General features: G+C 31.6%; 1 protein-coding gene across 1 annotated transcript in view; it reads right to left on the bottom strand.

The window, feature by feature from the left end:
- LOC111621392 (mediator of RNA polymerase II transcription subunit 14-like) overlaps window positions 1-19,219 on the bottom strand; it is a 122,546-nt gene that overhangs the window by 16,487 nt on the left and 86,840 nt on the right. The window contains exons 21-23 of the mRNA XM_023363499.1: window positions 15,513-15,806; window positions 15,171-15,435; window positions 8,092-8,301 (exon numbers count right to left, since the gene is read on the bottom strand). Of these exons, the coding sequence (XP_023219267.1) occupies window positions 8,092-8,301; window positions 15,171-15,435; window positions 15,513-15,806 (769 nt within the window). The remainder of the gene's footprint in view (window positions 1-8,091; window positions 8,302-15,170; window positions 15,436-15,512; window positions 15,807-19,219) is intronic.

Raw genomic sequence — 19,219 nt, 5'->3', positions numbered from 1 at the left:
TTATAGGTGTTCCAGGGACCTAAAACAAGTGACGAAATTTGGATGCTAACTATAAACTTTTGCACAAGTTGAGCTGCAAGTTATGCAAGAACAATAGATGTTGATAGTTATTACAGGAAGGTTTACACATTCCCGGCTAAGATCAATTTTTTTCTTCTAATTCGTTACATAAACATAAGGAAAAAGATAATTAAAATTTTAGTTAATATAATTCTGGATCTCACAAAAGCAAGCACTTTCAACAGTGTGTTACAGTCTTTCTCACAAATTATTTATAATGGAATGTCTAACATTAGAATAATGAACAAGAAATTCAAAGAGAACATAATTTTAAAAACTTTTTAATGAACATAAATTCTTATTGGTCTTTTCCTTTTTCAATTCTGTAACACAGGGCTTCTTAAACTTTTTTATTCATGACCCTATTTATGATTGCGATTTTTTTCGTGACCCAAAAAATATAAAATAAAGATATATACAAATTTGCAAAAACAATAATGGTGTACTACCACAGTTCACTCTTGTGTTACAATGGAACAGAGACAACTGAATACACTGAAAAGTGACAACACTACACTAGTTCACACTACAATCAGTGTTGCTGAATCGTTGTCTCACTGCATCAGAAGTGACACAAAGTGCAACTCATGAAACCTATAACACAAAACGTGCCATTTTCAAACTATCACAAATTATTTTCAGTATTTTGCATTAAAATCTCGCAACCCAAGATTTTGCTAAATGACCCCAAATGGAGTCACGACCCATAGTTTAAGAAGCCCTGCTGTAACGGGTTGAATGAAATGGAACACAAATTGACATGAAATAAGTTTTTTGACATCGGAATAAGTTTTAAAACTACTTGTGTTTCTTTCTGAAATTAGTTGTATATAACAAAATACAATATAAAAAAAATCCTTTCAAAATTTTTATTGTGTCTAGGAAACACCAGAACTAAGAAAATATCAGGATTTCAATTGTTTGAGCTTTGATCACATTAGGATTTCAACTGGATTCTACCATAAATATGATTTAAAAAATAAATCATTTCAATTCACATGAAGAATATTTCTTATTTTATTAAAAAAATCTATAAAATCTATGAAAATTATATATACTTTATTATATTTTTCAATCTTCTAATCTTTATTTAAATAAAAATTTAACACAGACATTAAATAAATAAATCATTGAATTTTGTATAAAATTGTGAAAAATTTATTGTAAAAAAAATATTAGATGATTTTCAAACATGATGCAGGATGACATAAATGCAAAAAATTAGAACTAAAGAGAAATGAAAAAGCAATAAATTCAGACAGAAACATCAATATCTTCAATGTAATAATTTGAAGAACATATTTCAGTTTTATACACTAAATAAAAATAAATAATAATCTTAAAAAGCATATTGTTGCACAAAAATAGTCAAAAATAATTTTTTAAAATCTCATACTATTATTGTGTTATTTGTCAGTTTAAATAACACAATTAAAAGAGTTATACATAAATCACCAAAGAAAATCCAGAACAAATTAACACCAACAAAAGTTTAATAATATACAAACATTTTCAACTACAATCAGTAGTCATCATCAGGTATTGTGATGTTCTAAAATAGAATGTACATTCTGAATTAAAAAATTTGAATGGAATTTGATTGAAAGGTGTAGGCAACATCAAAGAAAGATAATAAACTATCTACACAATTCCAAAGCATGATCTCCATGAATTCACTAGTGTGTTACAATAGTTACAATCCTTAAAATTTATTGGTGTGTTCTTTCTATTGGTCTTACAAATCTCTAAATTTTCCAGTTTTAATGTATATTTTATCTTGAACTCGATGGATGAGACGAGACATTTATTGTCAAACTGCATATATGCTTAGTTATCAAGAGCTTAAGATATCAAGACTGTGTTCAATTGTCCCTTATGATGGAGGCTTAATTTCTTTCTTTCTTATGTTCAATGACTGGCTGGTTGCTCCCATATACTCCAAATTCTGGTTGACACTTGTGTCCTTGATTGGAATGGTGTAGACACCTGGAAGCAGATTTCTATCCATGCTGTTCTTATCATTTCTAAGAGTAGATGCTAGGGCTTTCATTTGTAGACAAGTTTGAGGTTAGAGACCTTTGCTATTTGCTTAAAAGTATCAATGAAGTGTTTACAGTCGACCCCCCTATAAGATATAGATACGTTCCAATTTATTAGGAATCCGATTTCTTACAAGTCGTTCAATCTCAGCCCGACACGTGTCAAGTTTACGGACTACGGCTGATTGAAAGGTTTTCTTCCATAAAATTAATCGATTCTACACTAATCCGACTCAACATTTCCAAAATACGTATATTTTTTTGTAGTTTTATAGGAATCGTAATTATAGGGACCGTAATTATAGGGGGGTCGACTGTANTGGCTGTACAATATGCTTTTGCTATAGAGTTGTATTTCAAAAATGGTGATTATGTATAAGTATAAGTAATAAATGTATAAGTAATTCATTGAAAATTTGGGCAACATTGGGAAATATGAGTGAGTTCCAGACTGACGTACCATAAAGAACTGGGTGAATAACTTTACAGTACAGCTTTTGCAGTTGGGAGGACTAGTGGCAATTCAAGGACAGCATGCATGCAATATTTTCTAGCATCCATAGAGTGCTATTTTACAAAGTCCCAGGCAAATGACATGCAGACATGAACTGGCAATGTAGCTGTTATGAAGATCACTGAATCAGACATTGCACACAGACATGAGTTATCACCTGTACTGTACAAGTTTCAAGAGGTGCAACTGTCAAACCATGATTGTGAGGCAAGAAAGACTTTCTGTGAACAATTTCTTCAGTTGTAACAAAGCAACCAGAATACTCATTTGGTGACTGATAATATCAGATAAAGCACATTTTAAATTGTGGAATATAAACAAACGGAACATGAGGTATTGGAGTCAAACATCTCCAAGAACCACATCAGAAACCTTTTTATAGTCAAAAGATAATCGTATGGAGTAAATTCATCATCCATGATTATCAATCCATACTTTCTGAAAATCAAAATGGTTGTATAGTTGCTATAACATTTGACTGGTATGTTGCCATTGTTCGTAATTCTTATTCTTACAGTGGTCAAAATAGGAATGTGACTGAATTCATTACTTTATGCATTTATACCAAGGAGATCAAAACAAAGTGAAGATTTTTGGTCTTCCAAAAATTGCAAAGCATTATGAAACCTAAACAATCATATTGTGGTGGTAGTCCAAAAGGAAAAATTTGGGACTATTTGGGCTGCAATTTGAAAAAATTATGAACTTATAAATTTCCACTGTTGTCCATCTTTCTGTCTGTCTTTCCTTGATGTCGAAAACAGTCAGATAGATGAAAGTTGAGACCAGTTATGGAAAGATTAGGGGCAGGAGGCCCCAATTATCATATATCTTGGCAGATAAGACGAGGTATAAATTTTCATCAAAGTTTCATAGTTTTAGCATATATCTGCCCTATAAGATAACCCTCAAACTATCAACGGCCTATAAATTTAGTTTAGATCAGCGATCATCATCTGAATAATAATACTGTATAGTGTACAGAATATAGTGTATAGTGTATACAGAATTACATCCTATTTGTAATTTTTCAAATGAACAAATTTTATTTTCTTGCATCTGGCAGCACTGCCTTGCTATTGTTGCAAACATTGGCACTGATTCGGCATTCAGGAAATGACCTTGACTATTCACAAAAACATCGTATGGGCTATTCTATTTTGTGCACATACCCAACTCTCTTCTAGTAAATAATTACAGTTTGTCTGTCTTTTTATAATGGTTTTAATTTATATAAATTTCAATCTAATTTTTTTTGTATTTGTCCTATAAGATGACCCTGTATTTTGGGGGCCTTTTTTTATGATTCAACTATCGTCTTATCTGCTGAGATATATGGTAACTATATATGAACTTGGTGCAAATTGGAAGTCATGTTATTTCAATTCAAAATTTTCTCAAAAGAAGTTACATAGATGATCGCACAACTCTATTGCTAATGAAAAAGTATGATAACCAGAGGCAAGACACTACTAATTTGAGATGGAGAGCATATATTTTAAATTAAAAATTGCAGCCTGGCATTGTGACAGTGTCACAATAAATAATTGCTTGTTTAATTAGATATTACTTTGCAAAAGTCAAAATATACTGTTACTTTAAGTCACTGGTATCAAACAAATTTAAAATGGCATCTTAGATCCAAGCATCTCCAAAAATATAAAGAATATAAAAAATAAAAAGTAACTACTTTCATTCATTTCCATTCCCAGATGAAGCCAGAATGTGTAAATCAACCTACAATGTCAGAACATTTGAAGCAGCCAACAATTATCAAAGGATTTTCTATTCCTTACCTCTTTTGATAATCCTCTGAATCATCAAAAGCAACTATGGGCAAATTGCATGCTTGTCATATTCACAACCACTTCCAATTTTCCAAATTAAATCAATATACAGGTTGATTCATGACAATGGTGCCAAACTTTACCAATGTTTGTAGACTGATATGACAACTTTGGTCCCATATATAGGTGTCCAGAAATGCACTGTTCAGGTGTTAATAATAATAATAATTAATAAACCATTAAGTTACACAATTTACAATTGTATTAATATGTCTTTCTAATGTCAGAGTTAGTAAAATCAGAAATTCCATTAATTGTAGTCTTATTGAATTATACCATTGTTATTTCTCAGTTGTCAACATCAGTAATGCAAGTCTCAAAGTGATTACAAGTAGGTTCTATTACATGTATTTCAAATATATAACTTAATTTCTCATAAACTTTGTATTTTGTATTGAATATTTTGCATTCATATTATTGTCAGTCATTAATTGGATAATTTAATGTTATATACAGAAAATATATGGATTTATCCTGAACTTATAAATACACACAATACTGATATTTATATACCTTTTTATGAAAACACAATGGAGTTTTTGAATTGAAGACACTAGACTGTTCCCCCTTTATTATTCAATTCATGACTCTGATTCATACATTAGTCAAAACACATTTCAGGTCTGAGAGCCTCTGTTCAATTGATTCTATAATACAAGACTTGAGTAATGTATTGATCAGCATCAAGAATTAAATAAAGAAGGTGAACAGTCTAAATGTCAAATCTGGTGGAGGTTGGTTGAGAACTTCCAGATATTAGGTCAGATCATATCGCATTGCTCTCAAATCTTCAATCACAATTAGTATCAAAGTTGTTTTTCTCCCAAAATCTTTCAACTTCAATCTCTTTTGGTAATTTTATTACTAGAATTTCATAAGAATAGGCATAATTCCAAATAATGATAAAAATATTAATTTTGTTTTTTAAATAAATAGGCATAAATTAAAATATGAACTTAATAATGTATATTATATTTATTAAAAACTTAAATTAATGATGTTTTTTTAAATTATTTATAAAATATAAAAAATTAATAATACACTGCATATATTATTTTTCAGCAATTATATTAAAGAAATCACAGGCACTGTACACAATTTATTTTTTGTTCAATTTACAATGTTTCCCCATTCTCTTCTTTCATACAATATAAACAGATTGGATGATAATGAAAATTTTAAATTAAACTTATGTTCAATTAGATGGGAATGACAAGATTTGTGAGAAGTTCCCTGATGGCTGGATATATACTGCATTCAGCTATAAAAAATAAGTTTTGAAATATTAATATTAAAATTTCATAAACTTAAAATAAAATAAATATTAATTTAATATTATGTACTTGGTTGTGGGTTATAATCCGAAAACCTCTTGAGTGTGTTTCTTATGATGGAAATGGGAGCAGTAGGTGATAATGATGCAGGATCCCGACGATCTGCTAATTGAGTTGTATTTGAATTCATATCATATACAATTGGCACCACGAGAGTTTGAGGCTCAACACCAGCTGGGAGATTTAGACCAATTCTCGTTAACTGAAGCTGAAATAAAAGTTATTTATTTCAAGTTTATCATTAATGTAAATAAAATACCATTTGATATCCAAAATTTACTAGATTTATAAATTTACATTACATAATATATTTGTTAGGCAGTAGTGCAAATTGAAACATCAAATATTAAAAATAAAGAATGTGTATATGCAAATATTACTCAATTAATGTCTTTAAGAATCCTTCTGTGAATTGTTTTGGTCTGTTCAATGTGAGCTCCTTGCTGTTTGTCAACAAGCCTGCATCCCTATTTCCATGAGTCAAAACACTTGTTTTCATTTTTCAGGTGTTACATTTGACCTTTCGTCTTTACTACTTTCCAAAGCCACTTAGAGTTATAGCATGTCAGTGGAAAAGTAGTTTAAAAAATCCAAAGTCAAAGAAGTCTAAATGGCTAATATGTCCAGTGATTTAGTAGGAATATCCAAGTTTATTTTATATAATTGAGACCTGTAGATGCTTTAAGATGTTCGAGATACTCCTCAGTTTTCTTTGCAGTGTGAGAAGAGGCTTTGTTGTGATGAAACACAACTTTGTCCATCTCTCCTGGGTACTTGTGAGAAACTTTTCTTTCAAAATATGGCTTCAGAACATTGCTGATATAATAGTCGGCATTCACCTTAACTTTATTTGGGACTTTTATAAGAGGAAGTGTTCCTCTTCTGATTAATTCACTGATGATCAAGAACCTTCTGGCCAGCTTTCATAGCACTTCATAAACCAAGTTTCGAAAATGTTTTGACCAGGAAAAGCATGACAGATCTTCCGAACTCCATTATAGTAGCTTAAGTAGAAATAAGCTTCATCCAATGTCACCATAAATTCCAATCTACCTGCTGACAGGTGTCACTTGTACAGTTTGTAAGCATTTGTTTTCTGGTTTTGTTTGTGCTCTGCAGAAAGGCAATGTACTTTAGTCTTCTGTACCTTTGTTGCTTTCAAATTCTTATGAATTCTGTTTTGTAGTCCTCTGGCAAGTTCAAATATCCTTGGCAATGTTTTTGATACTTGGAGGGTTTGGTGTAGACAGTAATTTGCAGACCTTCTCAATATTAGCTTTACAGTGTGCAGGCCTAGGTTTTGAACAAAGTTTTAAATAATCCCCATTTTCCGCATTCCATCGTTTTTCATACAAGACCTAATAATATTGCTTACTGTCTTCTGACTTACAGCAATGGAACTAGATTTTAGTGATTTAACCTTTCTGTGGTCTTCCTGAAATATCTTGGGCCAAAACATAATGACCTTGACTGGTGGACCCAACTTATCTTGTTTCTGCATTGGAACGTTTTTGATACTAGATGTTGCTAGTCATTAAAATTTTTATATTAAAACTAACTTCCATAATATAATTATTTTTGCTTTTTACATTTTTTAATATGTTTATTTTGTTTGTGCGAAATAAAAATGAAATTTTTTATAATATTTTTAAATAGCCATAATTATTTTTTTCTAAAATGCATAATTTTCGTTAGGCTTAACATCAACAATAATTCAATGTAAAGTGACATGCAACGAAGAAAAATTTTAACATAAAATAGGTTAATGGTCTTTCTGGAAGTCAACACTTGTTCAGAAAGCAGTTTTACATGGATATCAATATTCTATTTTGTGCAGAACCATTTTTTCAAATTTTTTTACACAATTTTACATTATCAAAAAGAATTATGCGTAATCACAAAAAACATCTTGTGGCTCGTGTTGCCAATTAAAAGATATAACAGTATAAAGTTAATGAATATTTGAGTATATACTCTCATTAAATGGAACAGTTTGTTTTAAATTTGTAATTTTAATAATCTACATTAAAAAAAACCATTTTTCTGAAAATAAATTTAAAACCGTTGAAAATTTAAAAATGAAAGTTTTAATTTTTATAAAATATGGTAATATACAATATAGTTACATTTTAAAAATAAAATTTTTTATGTATATTCCATGGCAATTGCAGAAAAATGCAAGGAATTTTAATATTGTTAAATTCATAAAACTTTGAAAATACTATGGTTTTCTCTGTATCTTCAAAATGAAAAATTAAGTTGGATAAATACTGTTCAATGCATGCAAAATGTTTTACCTGGTGGTTTATGATCTATTGTACTTCCAGCTTGTGGGCTATGTAATGCAGGATGGCTACTGCTACCGGGACTTTGAGCAGTTCCTAATGAACGAGGAGAAGGTCTTGGCATAGAAGGACTGCCAGGCCATGTTCCTGTAGCAGGTGATGACATTGATAAATTACCAGTAGAGCCACCAGGTGCAGGAAATGGTGATCCACTATCATGACCTAAAATCAAAAAATCATTGAACTTGTTAACATATAAAAATCTACAGCACTTTTTAAAATTTTCTTTATTAAAATTATGATAAAATCTGTATATCAGAAAATGACCAAAATGATTTTATGTATTAATAAAGAATCGAAAGCAAACAGAAAAAATATTAATACATTCTTATTCTATTAGAATCTTTTAAAGACAAAATGAATATTTCTTCCATTAAATTAATGCAAGTAGTCTAGATTAAATGATCCAGAGAATGTAAACAAAATACAGGTAACTCTCATTATTCATGAGGGTTAGGTTTCTGTGGATCAAGCCAATGTGGCTTAAGTTAAAGCATGTTGTTGACTTAGAAATATTTAAACCTTTGCAGATGATTCAATAAGCAAATAATAACAAGTAATGTTTATTTTACTTATATGTTAAATGACATTAGAAACATTAGTCTTATATTTTATTTTAAAATGATTGTGGAGAATTGACAAGCATTTGGAAAAACTGAGTTAATGTTTTGTTTTATGGATTTTTTTATTCATGTCTTTCAAGACTTCAGCATACAAGATCAACGAAGGCTGTTTCCAAAGCTTGCTTAAACTTGAGATTGCACTCAGGAATAAGGTATGACTCCAGGCGACACTCTACATCAACAAACAGTGTTGTATATTTCTGAAAGCTCGTAAGCTATCATTGAAAGTTTTAGCAGTTTTTCCTGTTCATCATCTTCCTTTTCACTATTGTGTAAATTTTCTATAACTATCCTCATTTGTGGGTTCCACAGCTCTTGGTACAGCAGGTTTTCAACATTTACTGTTTACATTCCACAAATCCCTTAATGATTATCTGCTTTACCATCTTTTATATTATTATATTGGATTATTATTATTATTATTGTTGTATGGAACTAAATATTTACTGTATATACTCTACATAATTGTGACAAACTTTGTCTTGTACAATTTAGCAGAAAACATTGCTGCTATAATGCACTGACTTCAGTTTGGTAGTATGGTAATGACTGTTGTGAGAGTCGCCAAGGATGTAGTTCTTTGTCTACGCCGCTTACGGGCACTAGTCGCGAGACCAGTCTCTGTCGTCCAAAGAATGGCCTTTCCCGAACGTAGGGAAACGAGTGGCTGAGGGTCTTACAGTTGAGTGGAAAAGGGCAGAAGTTGGTGGTGGTGGTAAATTCACCTTCTTCCTTACGTCAGGTTCCCGACACCAGTTTGTCAATTAATCGATCCGCGGACAAACACGCGTGTGACTATTTTATAGATTTGATTCTAGGGTTGAATGAGAGACATTCTTTAACAAATAAACAAGAATGAATTTAATTAAACATAAACCAATAAAAATAGTACAAATAAAAGGTAGTAAGAGACAATGACTACAACCGACAATCTATATGTCGAGAGAGATATGGACTTATACTTAACCGATACGCGATCGAGAGAGAGAGCTTACAATATCGCTATTAAACATACAACCTGTTTTAGTGGTCTTTCGTCTTCTTCATCGGTTGGCGAAGGCGCTTCATTTATAAAGTTCTCAAACTTCATTCCATGGGAGATCGAGATGTGCACAAAAGTTAAAGTATATCTTCTAAGTGCTAACTCTGGAAATTATTCTATGTGACTCATCTAAGGGTGTTGGCCATCAGGAGAAATATGTGTGGAGTCCTGACTCTTCCAGGTCTGTCGATAAACTCCCCGAATTCTGATAAATTTCCTCTGTATGTGACGATCGGCGACCAATCATCATAGAAAGATTCTTCCGTGGGAACGGATGGAAAGGGGAATATGTGAGGGGTAAACATTTCCCATCAAAGCGAGGTTTTTTGCAGATAAGGGAAAAATAGAGGATGTTCTAACTTCCCTAGAAGGAAGTAGCATCTGTTATCTATTTTTCCCACTCTAAAACGTTATTTTTCTCACCCAAAACGAAAGAATATTTTATAACAAAAATTTAATATTATTCTGAAATTATTAATTTAGACCCAGGGNTCTGTTATCTATTTTTCCCACTCTAAAACGTTATTTTTCTCACCCAAAACGAAAGAATATTTTATAACAAAAATTTAATATTATTCTGAAATTATTAATTTAGACCCGGGGCCTATTCGGATCTCAAACTGTACTTTGTTTGGTTATGTCAAATAATGTATAAATTGGAGATAACAGAAAGTAGGTTTTTACAAATACAGTACTGCAATGGAAATATGCAAATGTTTAATGACTAGCTGTGTCAGAACTTTTCAACCAAATATATTGCAAATACTCAAAATCACAAATACCAAATACTGAAAGTTACCTGTAGATATATTTTTGATTGGTAGATTTACAGGATCTGTACAGGTAATTCCATCTGTGATTCCTTGACATTCTCTGACCAATTATGACATTGTTCCCTGACCTATTAAGGTCTCTACATTTTCCCTTTCCATTATGTAATATTCAGCCAAGTCTATTTAAGCCCATTTTGCACAATTATATAAACTTTTAGTAAAAACTATTTTATTCCCTTACAAAAAATGAAAAACTTTGCATAAAATCAATTACATAATTAGCTACATCATCCTAAATCATATAAAAAAATTTAACAATTTTATTTAAATTAATTCATAAATTTTATTTAAATAAGAAAAAGACTCACACCATGTCATAAAATTGAATTTTCTTAAAGCAAAGAGGCAGCAAATTCAAAATAATTTAAACAGAATAAATCACACACTCCATAAGAGGGTGAAATTGCTTACTGTGTTCTATTTTTGGTCTAGCAAAAACCCATTTAAGGTCATTACATTTCTTTCCATCCTCCTTGAAACTTATAATGGTGGAGTTTTGGCAAAAAAGCGTGTCGTTGTCAATGGAGTTTTTGAAAACCCAAAATTCTGTGGGCCATCTGAAGATGAAAATTTTCAGTATCATAGACAGAAGACATAATCATAGATCATTATTAACAGATATAATAGATCACAATTAACAGGATTATTATCTCCACATAATGTATGTGGCCAGCAGCAAAGAATATAAATGAAAATACATGAATTGCAAGAAGTCTGTCACAAGGTCAAAAATGTCCTGTACTCAAAATCATTAAGCCAACTAACAGTTCTTTGTCTTCCCCCACAGAATCAACTAACTGCAAAGGGTTAACCACATGTCGTGCAGGTAAAAAAAATCATAAGCAGACACAATCGTAATCACTTAAAACATGAATCCATCTGTGTTATTAGAGGAAGGATAAGATGTAAACAAATAAAGTCTTTGTGATTATCACATTCCAAGTCAATATATATCAGTTCAGGTGGCAGTGCATTCAAAGTATTTGCATCAGTGTTGATGTGCTTGGTTTTCTTAAGAAAACGTCAGGGAGGGACGAGAAGTTCTCTATACAATCTGCATCATTTGGCATTAGTCATTTCAGGCTTTTCTGATTCCTTTTAAATTTTTCTTTCCAATGATATACATTTCTTACATTTCTGTTCATATTTCCTTTGCAATTTGTTCAACATCATAAGTGTGTGAGTTAAAAATTTTCTTCAACTCACACACTTATTTGGCTTATAACTTTACAAATTATTTTATTGATTATTATTGCTAAATAATATTGTAGATCCTATAATTCTGTACAAATCAATATTAATTTCAATGTCCTATCTCTTTGCAAACCAAAGTATGCACTGCCCAAATGCCATGATATGTTGCCATTTTCAGTGTTCATGCTCAACCCAAACCCCCCTCACAGCAGCACACCTCCTCTACCACCATTTTAAGTATAAACATAAACCCTCTATCCGACAAAATTTTAATCATTAGATTATCATTTATAGCTTACAAGATATAAGTGCAAAAAATCTTGCCTTTCTTTTGGTCACTCTAGTTTTCATAGACCCCTTTATACCAAACCAAATTTAAAGATGTATTCAGGTCAAAAACAAGCGAGAACAACAGACAGATTCTGCACTATTTGTGGATTCCCTGATTTTTCTTGCTAAAAATCTTATTCCCTGACTTTCTAGTTCTGTACAAACCATGGATTTAGTAAATGTTTTAAATAATTTTATTGTCAGTAAATATAAATTTATAAATATGTCACTGTAATGTTAAAAAAAGTAATAGTTTGTTTTTAAATATGATAAATTGATTAAAATAAGTTTATCATAATTGAATATTGCCAATAATATGAAATGAATTTTTCAATTTTGTATCTTTTCTCATAATCAGCTTAATATTGTTTAAGATTTCATTTTCACTTTTTGCTTTATCCTTGTTTGCTTCTACATTAAAATGAATGAATAGACTTTTTAAAACTAATGTTGGATAGGTTTGTTAAATAATGTGAGATGAACAAATATTTTATAATATTTTTTCCAATGCATTCTTATTAACTTTTTATCTGTCATTTTGTTAACTAAACAAAAAAAAAATCTCAAAACATATTCACAGCAAGGAAGAAAAAACTTGCATTCTAATATTTTCTCTGTTAAATGCCAATAGCTATTTTCTATGATTTCTAATTTGATTTGATTAAGAAATATGGAGCCACATCTCTAATTGAATGATGATTAATGGATACTGCACAACATATAATCAAGATACTTCTATTCTTTGTGCCATATGGTATTTTTTGATAAAATTGCCTATAAAATAGGTTTTTTTTAAAATTATATCTACTTAGGCAAATTTTCAAAATGCTGTACATTTTGCTACACAGAAAACAAAAAGGTAATTTTGAAAGGCCTGAATGACTAGTGATATGTGATATAAGGGTATTTCAGATTTCTAGGAGAGGTTTGTGGGACAAGGAATAATTTCCAATAAACATCTATAGGAGAATTTTTATTCTACTTAGTAACTTACTCCAGCTGTGAGAGCTTTCATTCATCTTGAAGTGTGTGTATTGGGGTGTTCATGGAAAGGATCTTTGCTATGCTCACAATTTCTAAACAGTTATACTTTGAATTTTTTTCTTCTGTTTCAGAAGGTGGAGGCTTTCTGAAACCAAAAAAAAAAAAAAAAACTGTTTAAGGAAAACTGCTGATATAAGTGCTGACAGCAAGGTCTTCTTGAGAAGGTATCTTCTCTTGTAGCCCATTTAAGGCATTCTAAATGTGCTGACTGAGAACAATTTCTTTGAAGAGCAACAAATTTCTGTACTCAAAAATTTAAACAAGCTACAATGTTCTTTGTTTAGTATCACTAAATCATCTATGGAATACCTATGTGAGACTAATCAGGAGTAGGATGTTTACGAGGATGTTGCCTCTCCTACCTCTTACTCGACTCAAGACCTTGAGGTCTGGTCTCGCTTGTCTAAAGGATGGGGAAAAAAAGGGTTAGGAGAAAGGATTGTTAGATTCTTTCACCTGTCGGGATCTGACACCAATCTATCAATTTATCGTGGATAGATGGGGGGAATTATCACAAGCGATCTCGTCGAGGACTTCGGGTTCAGTATGGAGGTGATAATGGTGGAAGAAATGCACTCCAATCGTTCGTTAACAAAATACCCGTTTATTCCGTACATTTATACATAGTTAATAATTGGAATACAAATCCCTCTCGGAATTTTCAATCCGTATAGTTCATAAAGTAACGGCAAAGTATAAAGTAGTCGCGATCCTAACTGCGAGTTTGGAATAGTCGAGAGAGAGCTTACACATCATCGCGTGTAGGATAAATACCTCTAGTTATACAGGATGGTGGTTTCAGGACGATCTTGGAGTCCGAATCCCGGGCTCATTAAAATAGTTCGTGAGTCGACATAAGTCCGCAAATCGTAGAATAGTTCTATCAAGGGTGGTGGCGACGAGAGGCAGGTAATCCACACACACACACACACACACACACACAGAGTACAGAACAATAACTTTTTCCCCCTTGTGTCATCATCCTACTTGTCTTTTATATGGGGGCTCTCTTTTCGAGATTTCCCTATGTACGTCACAGGTGATGATCTTCGTTGACCAATAGTGGGCGAAATGACAAACTTATGACACAACAGTTAACTCATCTTCTACTGGGAAGTATTGTCGTGGGAACGGAGTTTTTATGAGTGATTTTTATGAGAAACTTTGTCGGTTGTTTTTTCCTTTTTGTGTTAACCCTAACTTTAAAAAATCGGTTTGATTTTGAAACAAAACGGTAAATGAATGAACAAAAATGAATATAACTATTCGAATCTCGGCCTTCTTAAATCCTGACCCTCACACCTATGTATTTAGTTTGCAGTTAAGATAAACTGCCTATTCCTATGAAATCATGATATCACATCATCAGTGTATATCTGTATATTTATTGAGGTGTCAGGCTAATGACAATGATTAAGAAAAATTTCTCATTGGGATTTTAGTGGATATAAGATGTATCTGCTGTACTGATCATTTTTACTTCTAAGTTTTTGGTATGTATAAAATAAAAGCATATATATTTTGGGAGGGGGCAATTTACTGGTCAAAAATATTAGAAGGATATGTTCCTTCTATCCTCTACAGATCAATGCCTGCAGATCAAATCAAGAATATCTTATACATATTCATATCAATATGCACTTAAGTACAAGATATGAATACTGTTTCTATACACTCCCCAGTGCAAAGGGCAGCAGTGAAAATGCAAGTGCTTCCAAGCACAACATACTATGATGTTTTTTCTTTTATTTCAATAATGCATGTTTCAATTCATATTCTCATACTGAGTGTGAGCTTAATTGTTGAGAGACAAATAGCAACAAAAAGTAGCCTACTATTTGAAAATAGGAAGGAAATAGTAACTGGAAATAAAAAAGTAGCAAATAGTTGAGAGTAACCTACTCACAGTCCTGTTTATATAATATATGAAATTTTTTAACAATATTACTTTTTAATAACCCTTACCTTGTGAGCTCATGAAACTAGCTGCAGGTGATTGCATGGGCACCTGAGATGCTGATGATGAAGAAGGAGACGGTGCAGGTAAAAATGAAGGTGAAGGAACATGAAGAGGATTGATTGGAGAATTTGCTGCAAAGAGATTGCCAGGTGAAGGTGCTTGCATATGTAACATGGATGGAGATGGACTAACATGAGGTTGTTGAGACTGCGATCCCAAAGAAGGAGGAGATGCCAATGAAAAGGATGGATTTGGTGATGCACCATAACTCTAAAAATGATTTTTAAGTTAAAAGAAATACATATAAAGTTTTACAGAAAAATTTTTAAAATTATTATTATTATTACTTGGCTTAAAACTGATGTATGAGGAGAAGCTGGAGTGTGTGGATTAGAACCTGATGGAGGAGTTAGTGGTAAATGAAACCTTAATCCTCCAGCAGATCCACCAGCTCCAACAGGTGTAGTGCCACCTTCTTGTCCTCTTTGAGCTGGAGATCCAGGTTTTAATTGACCAGAAGATGACAGAAAAGGATCCAGAGAATCCAATGGTGGAACAGGTGAAAGAGGATTATCATCATCCGACTGTGATCGGCGACGTAAATGACTTGCTGTATCATCTACAAATTTATTTAGGAAAGCCTAGAGTAAAAATATTTTAAAAATATAGTTTATTGTCTGATAAAATTAATTTACATTAAAATTAAATGTAAGCTTTGAATTTTTAAGCAAACAATAATATAAAGAATTTAAAACTTCTTTAATGAATTTTTTACAAAAAGAATACAGTAACATCCCGAACTTACGCGATAGGTGGAACCGAGCAATAACCAAGTAAGTCAAATTCACGTAAGTCGGGGTATAATTTCCCAATTTGTGTAAAATCCAAATCGGATGTATGTAAGCTAATAAATGTTCTCATTAATCTTATCTCATCTTTTGATTCGTCCACAGTTACAAGAAATCACCACATAGAGTCTCTCAAGTCTTTGTAGATATAACACAAAATAAATTATAGCTATGTGTCGATTCTGTGTGACACGTCCGAACATGTAAGCTGAACAATAGTGTGAGGGGAGTGAGTAATCAAGTGTTGCAAGGCGCTCAAACGAAAGAGAATTATGCGATTTTCAAATCGACGAGATTTGAAAATCGCGTAACTGTGGGTTCGCGTAAGTCGCAGTATTACTGTATATCAAAAAATTTTTATTTAAGGTGAAATTTTTTAAAATACTCAACTAAGTTAACACTCAACAAATAAAAATTCTAAAACTTAATTATTATTATTTCCTTAGAAACTATAGAAACATTGACAAATTTANATTGTCTGATAAAATTAATTTACATTAAAATTAAATGTAAGCTTTGAATTTTTAAGCAAACAATAATATAAAGAATTTAAAACTTCTTTAATGAATTTTTTACAAAAAGAATACAGTAACACCCCGAACTTACGCGATAGGTGGGACCGAGCAATAACCGAGTAAGTCAAATTCGCGTAAGTCGGGGTATAATTTCCCAATTTGTGTAAAATCCAAATCAGATGTATGTAAGCTAATAAATGTTCTCATTAATCTTATCTCATCTTTTGATTCGTTCACAGTTACAAGAAATCACCACATAGAGTCTCTCAAGTCTTTGTAGATATAACACAAAATAAATTCTAGCTATGTGTCGATTCTGTGTGACACGTCCGAACATGTAAGCTGAACAATAGTGTGGGGGGAGTGAGTAATCAAGAGTTGCATGGCGCTCAAACAAAAGAGAGTTACGCGATTTTCAAATCAACGAGATTTGAAAATTGCATAACTCTGGGTTCGCGTAAGTCGAAGTATTACTGTATATCAAAAAATTTTTATTTAAGGTGAAATTTTTTAAAATACTCAACTAAGTTAACACTCAACAAATAAAAATTCTAAAACTTAATTATTATTATTTCCTTAGAAACTATAGAAACATTGACAAATTTAGTTCTTTCAGTTTTATATATATACAGTAGAGCATCAATTATCCGACCCCCAATTAACTGTCACATCAGTCAACCTACCGTTCTAGTCGGCAAATTTCAAATGTCCGCTAGTGATGTGGCACTACAATATTTGGCTATGTCTTGGCTACTTTAATATTATTTTTGTTAAATTTTTGCATGTTTTAGCTGGCATCAACGGCTCGACCATTGAAGGGAGGCCAGTATTTAAACAAGACTTAATTTTCTAATTATGAGTGGTTGTTTGTTTTGTGAGCAGTAAAATAATTTAAAAATAATTTTTAACGATACAATAGCGACGATTATTATTTTAAAAAAAATTTGTTAGGCTTAACATCAATGAAAATTCAACGCGAAGTTGGTTAATAGCAATATACCAATAAACTAATTACATGGGATATACTAATATCCTAATATACTCTACTAATAAGGTATCTTTTCCCTTCTTTTCAGTTATCCGATTTTTTCAGTTATCCGACCAACCTGAGTCCCCAATTGAGTCGGATAATCGATGCTGTACTGTATATATGAATTAATGTCTGTCTTTCTGAGTATCACATAAGAATTGCTGAATCAATTTCTTTGAAACTTTGTACATATACTAAGAATAGTCCTGAGGAGGATATAGGCTACATTTTACTTCCAAAATCATTCTATTTTATAAGTTTTGATAAAATAATGATATCATTTACAAGAATAAATAGTTCACATTTGGTTCTTATCAGGTCTTTAGCATGAAAAGAAAGTTTTGCCTAGAACCAGTAGATATTAAGTGAACCACAAAATTAAAATATGACAGGCTAATGTTTTGGTCATTAATAGGTAAAAGTGGACATCAGACAAAAGTTGAAGCTGATCAAATGAAATTTGATTGGTCAGCTTGTTATTTGAGCAAAATCTATTCAGTACTGAGCACAAGACATAACAATTTTTACTTGTATAAAATCGTCCCTAGAATTTCTTTTGACATAAAATTGTTTTTAGGGCATTGGATTTTTAGTTTGTTATGTTTTTGTGTATTCTGAACTGAATTTTTAAGATTTAGTTTTCCACAAAAATTTCTGAATTTATACATTTAACTAATTTTGAATTTAATTCATAAGAATATGATCTCTATATTTATATTGTTTGGAAAGTATGGAACAGATGAGACAGAAAAGTTTAGAATGATTGCATTTTGTCCAAAATGAGTCGATGATATCATTAAAAAATTTCTATGAAAGAACAATGAATTGATGAAAATTTCATTACAAAATATGGTTTTTTTATGGACTGATCCCTCAAATCTCACATTCTGACCTTGGTCTCATATATTCTTCTGCATAACTAAATCAATCTCTCACCAGTTTCAATGTGAAATTTGAATTTTTCTTGGATGCAAGAAAGATCAAAATCAACAATCACTTTGATGCTAAATTGAATCCCAATCAGATATGAGTGATGATCTTAGTCTTTGTCTTAAATCAGATTGTGTTTACTTCTCTCGAACCATTATTTAATATGCAGTTCAAAGCTGTCTATAAAATTTGCAGAAAATAAACAATTTAATAAAATTTGACACTCTTTTGTAAAGTTGTTAGAGAGGAGAGGTGTTAAAGTGAGTGTTAAAACACCTGCAAACCCCTCAAATAAAAAAATATATATGTACTAGCTGCAAGGACCTGCTTCGCTGGATTTTTATTTGTATGTAATATAGTTTTTTTATATATATATAAAAGACTGTTTTTCTAAGTAATCTAGAATCTAGCTGCAAGGACCCGCTTCCCGCTTCACTGGGCAAAAAGTAACGATAGTGAAGATTAAGATAATTACATTATAGCTAATCTTACCTGTTTTCACAGTTGCAAGAATTAGGTCCCCCGTTTCCAGACTAATTAGAGAATTTTTACGTTTAGTCAAACGAACTATTTTCAACGTTTCTGGAACGTTTATAATCGTTCTATAATCGAACCAATATTCGAATTTAATTTGAACAAATTCGAACAAAACATTCGAAATAGAAAGCCACTTTCAACCACTTTCAGCCTCATATCTCCCGCACCCTTATAGCTATCGAGACGCAACCACC

This window comes from Centruroides sculpturatus, unplaced genomic scaffold, assembly GCF_000671375.1.
Source record: "Centruroides sculpturatus isolate CEXI.00-Female unplaced genomic scaffold, Cexi_2.0 scaffold129, whole genome shotgun sequence".
NCBI lineage: Eukaryota > Metazoa > Arthropoda > Arachnida > Scorpiones > Buthidae > Centruroides > Centruroides sculpturatus.
This window is presented reverse-complemented; position numbering and strand designations above follow the sequence as displayed.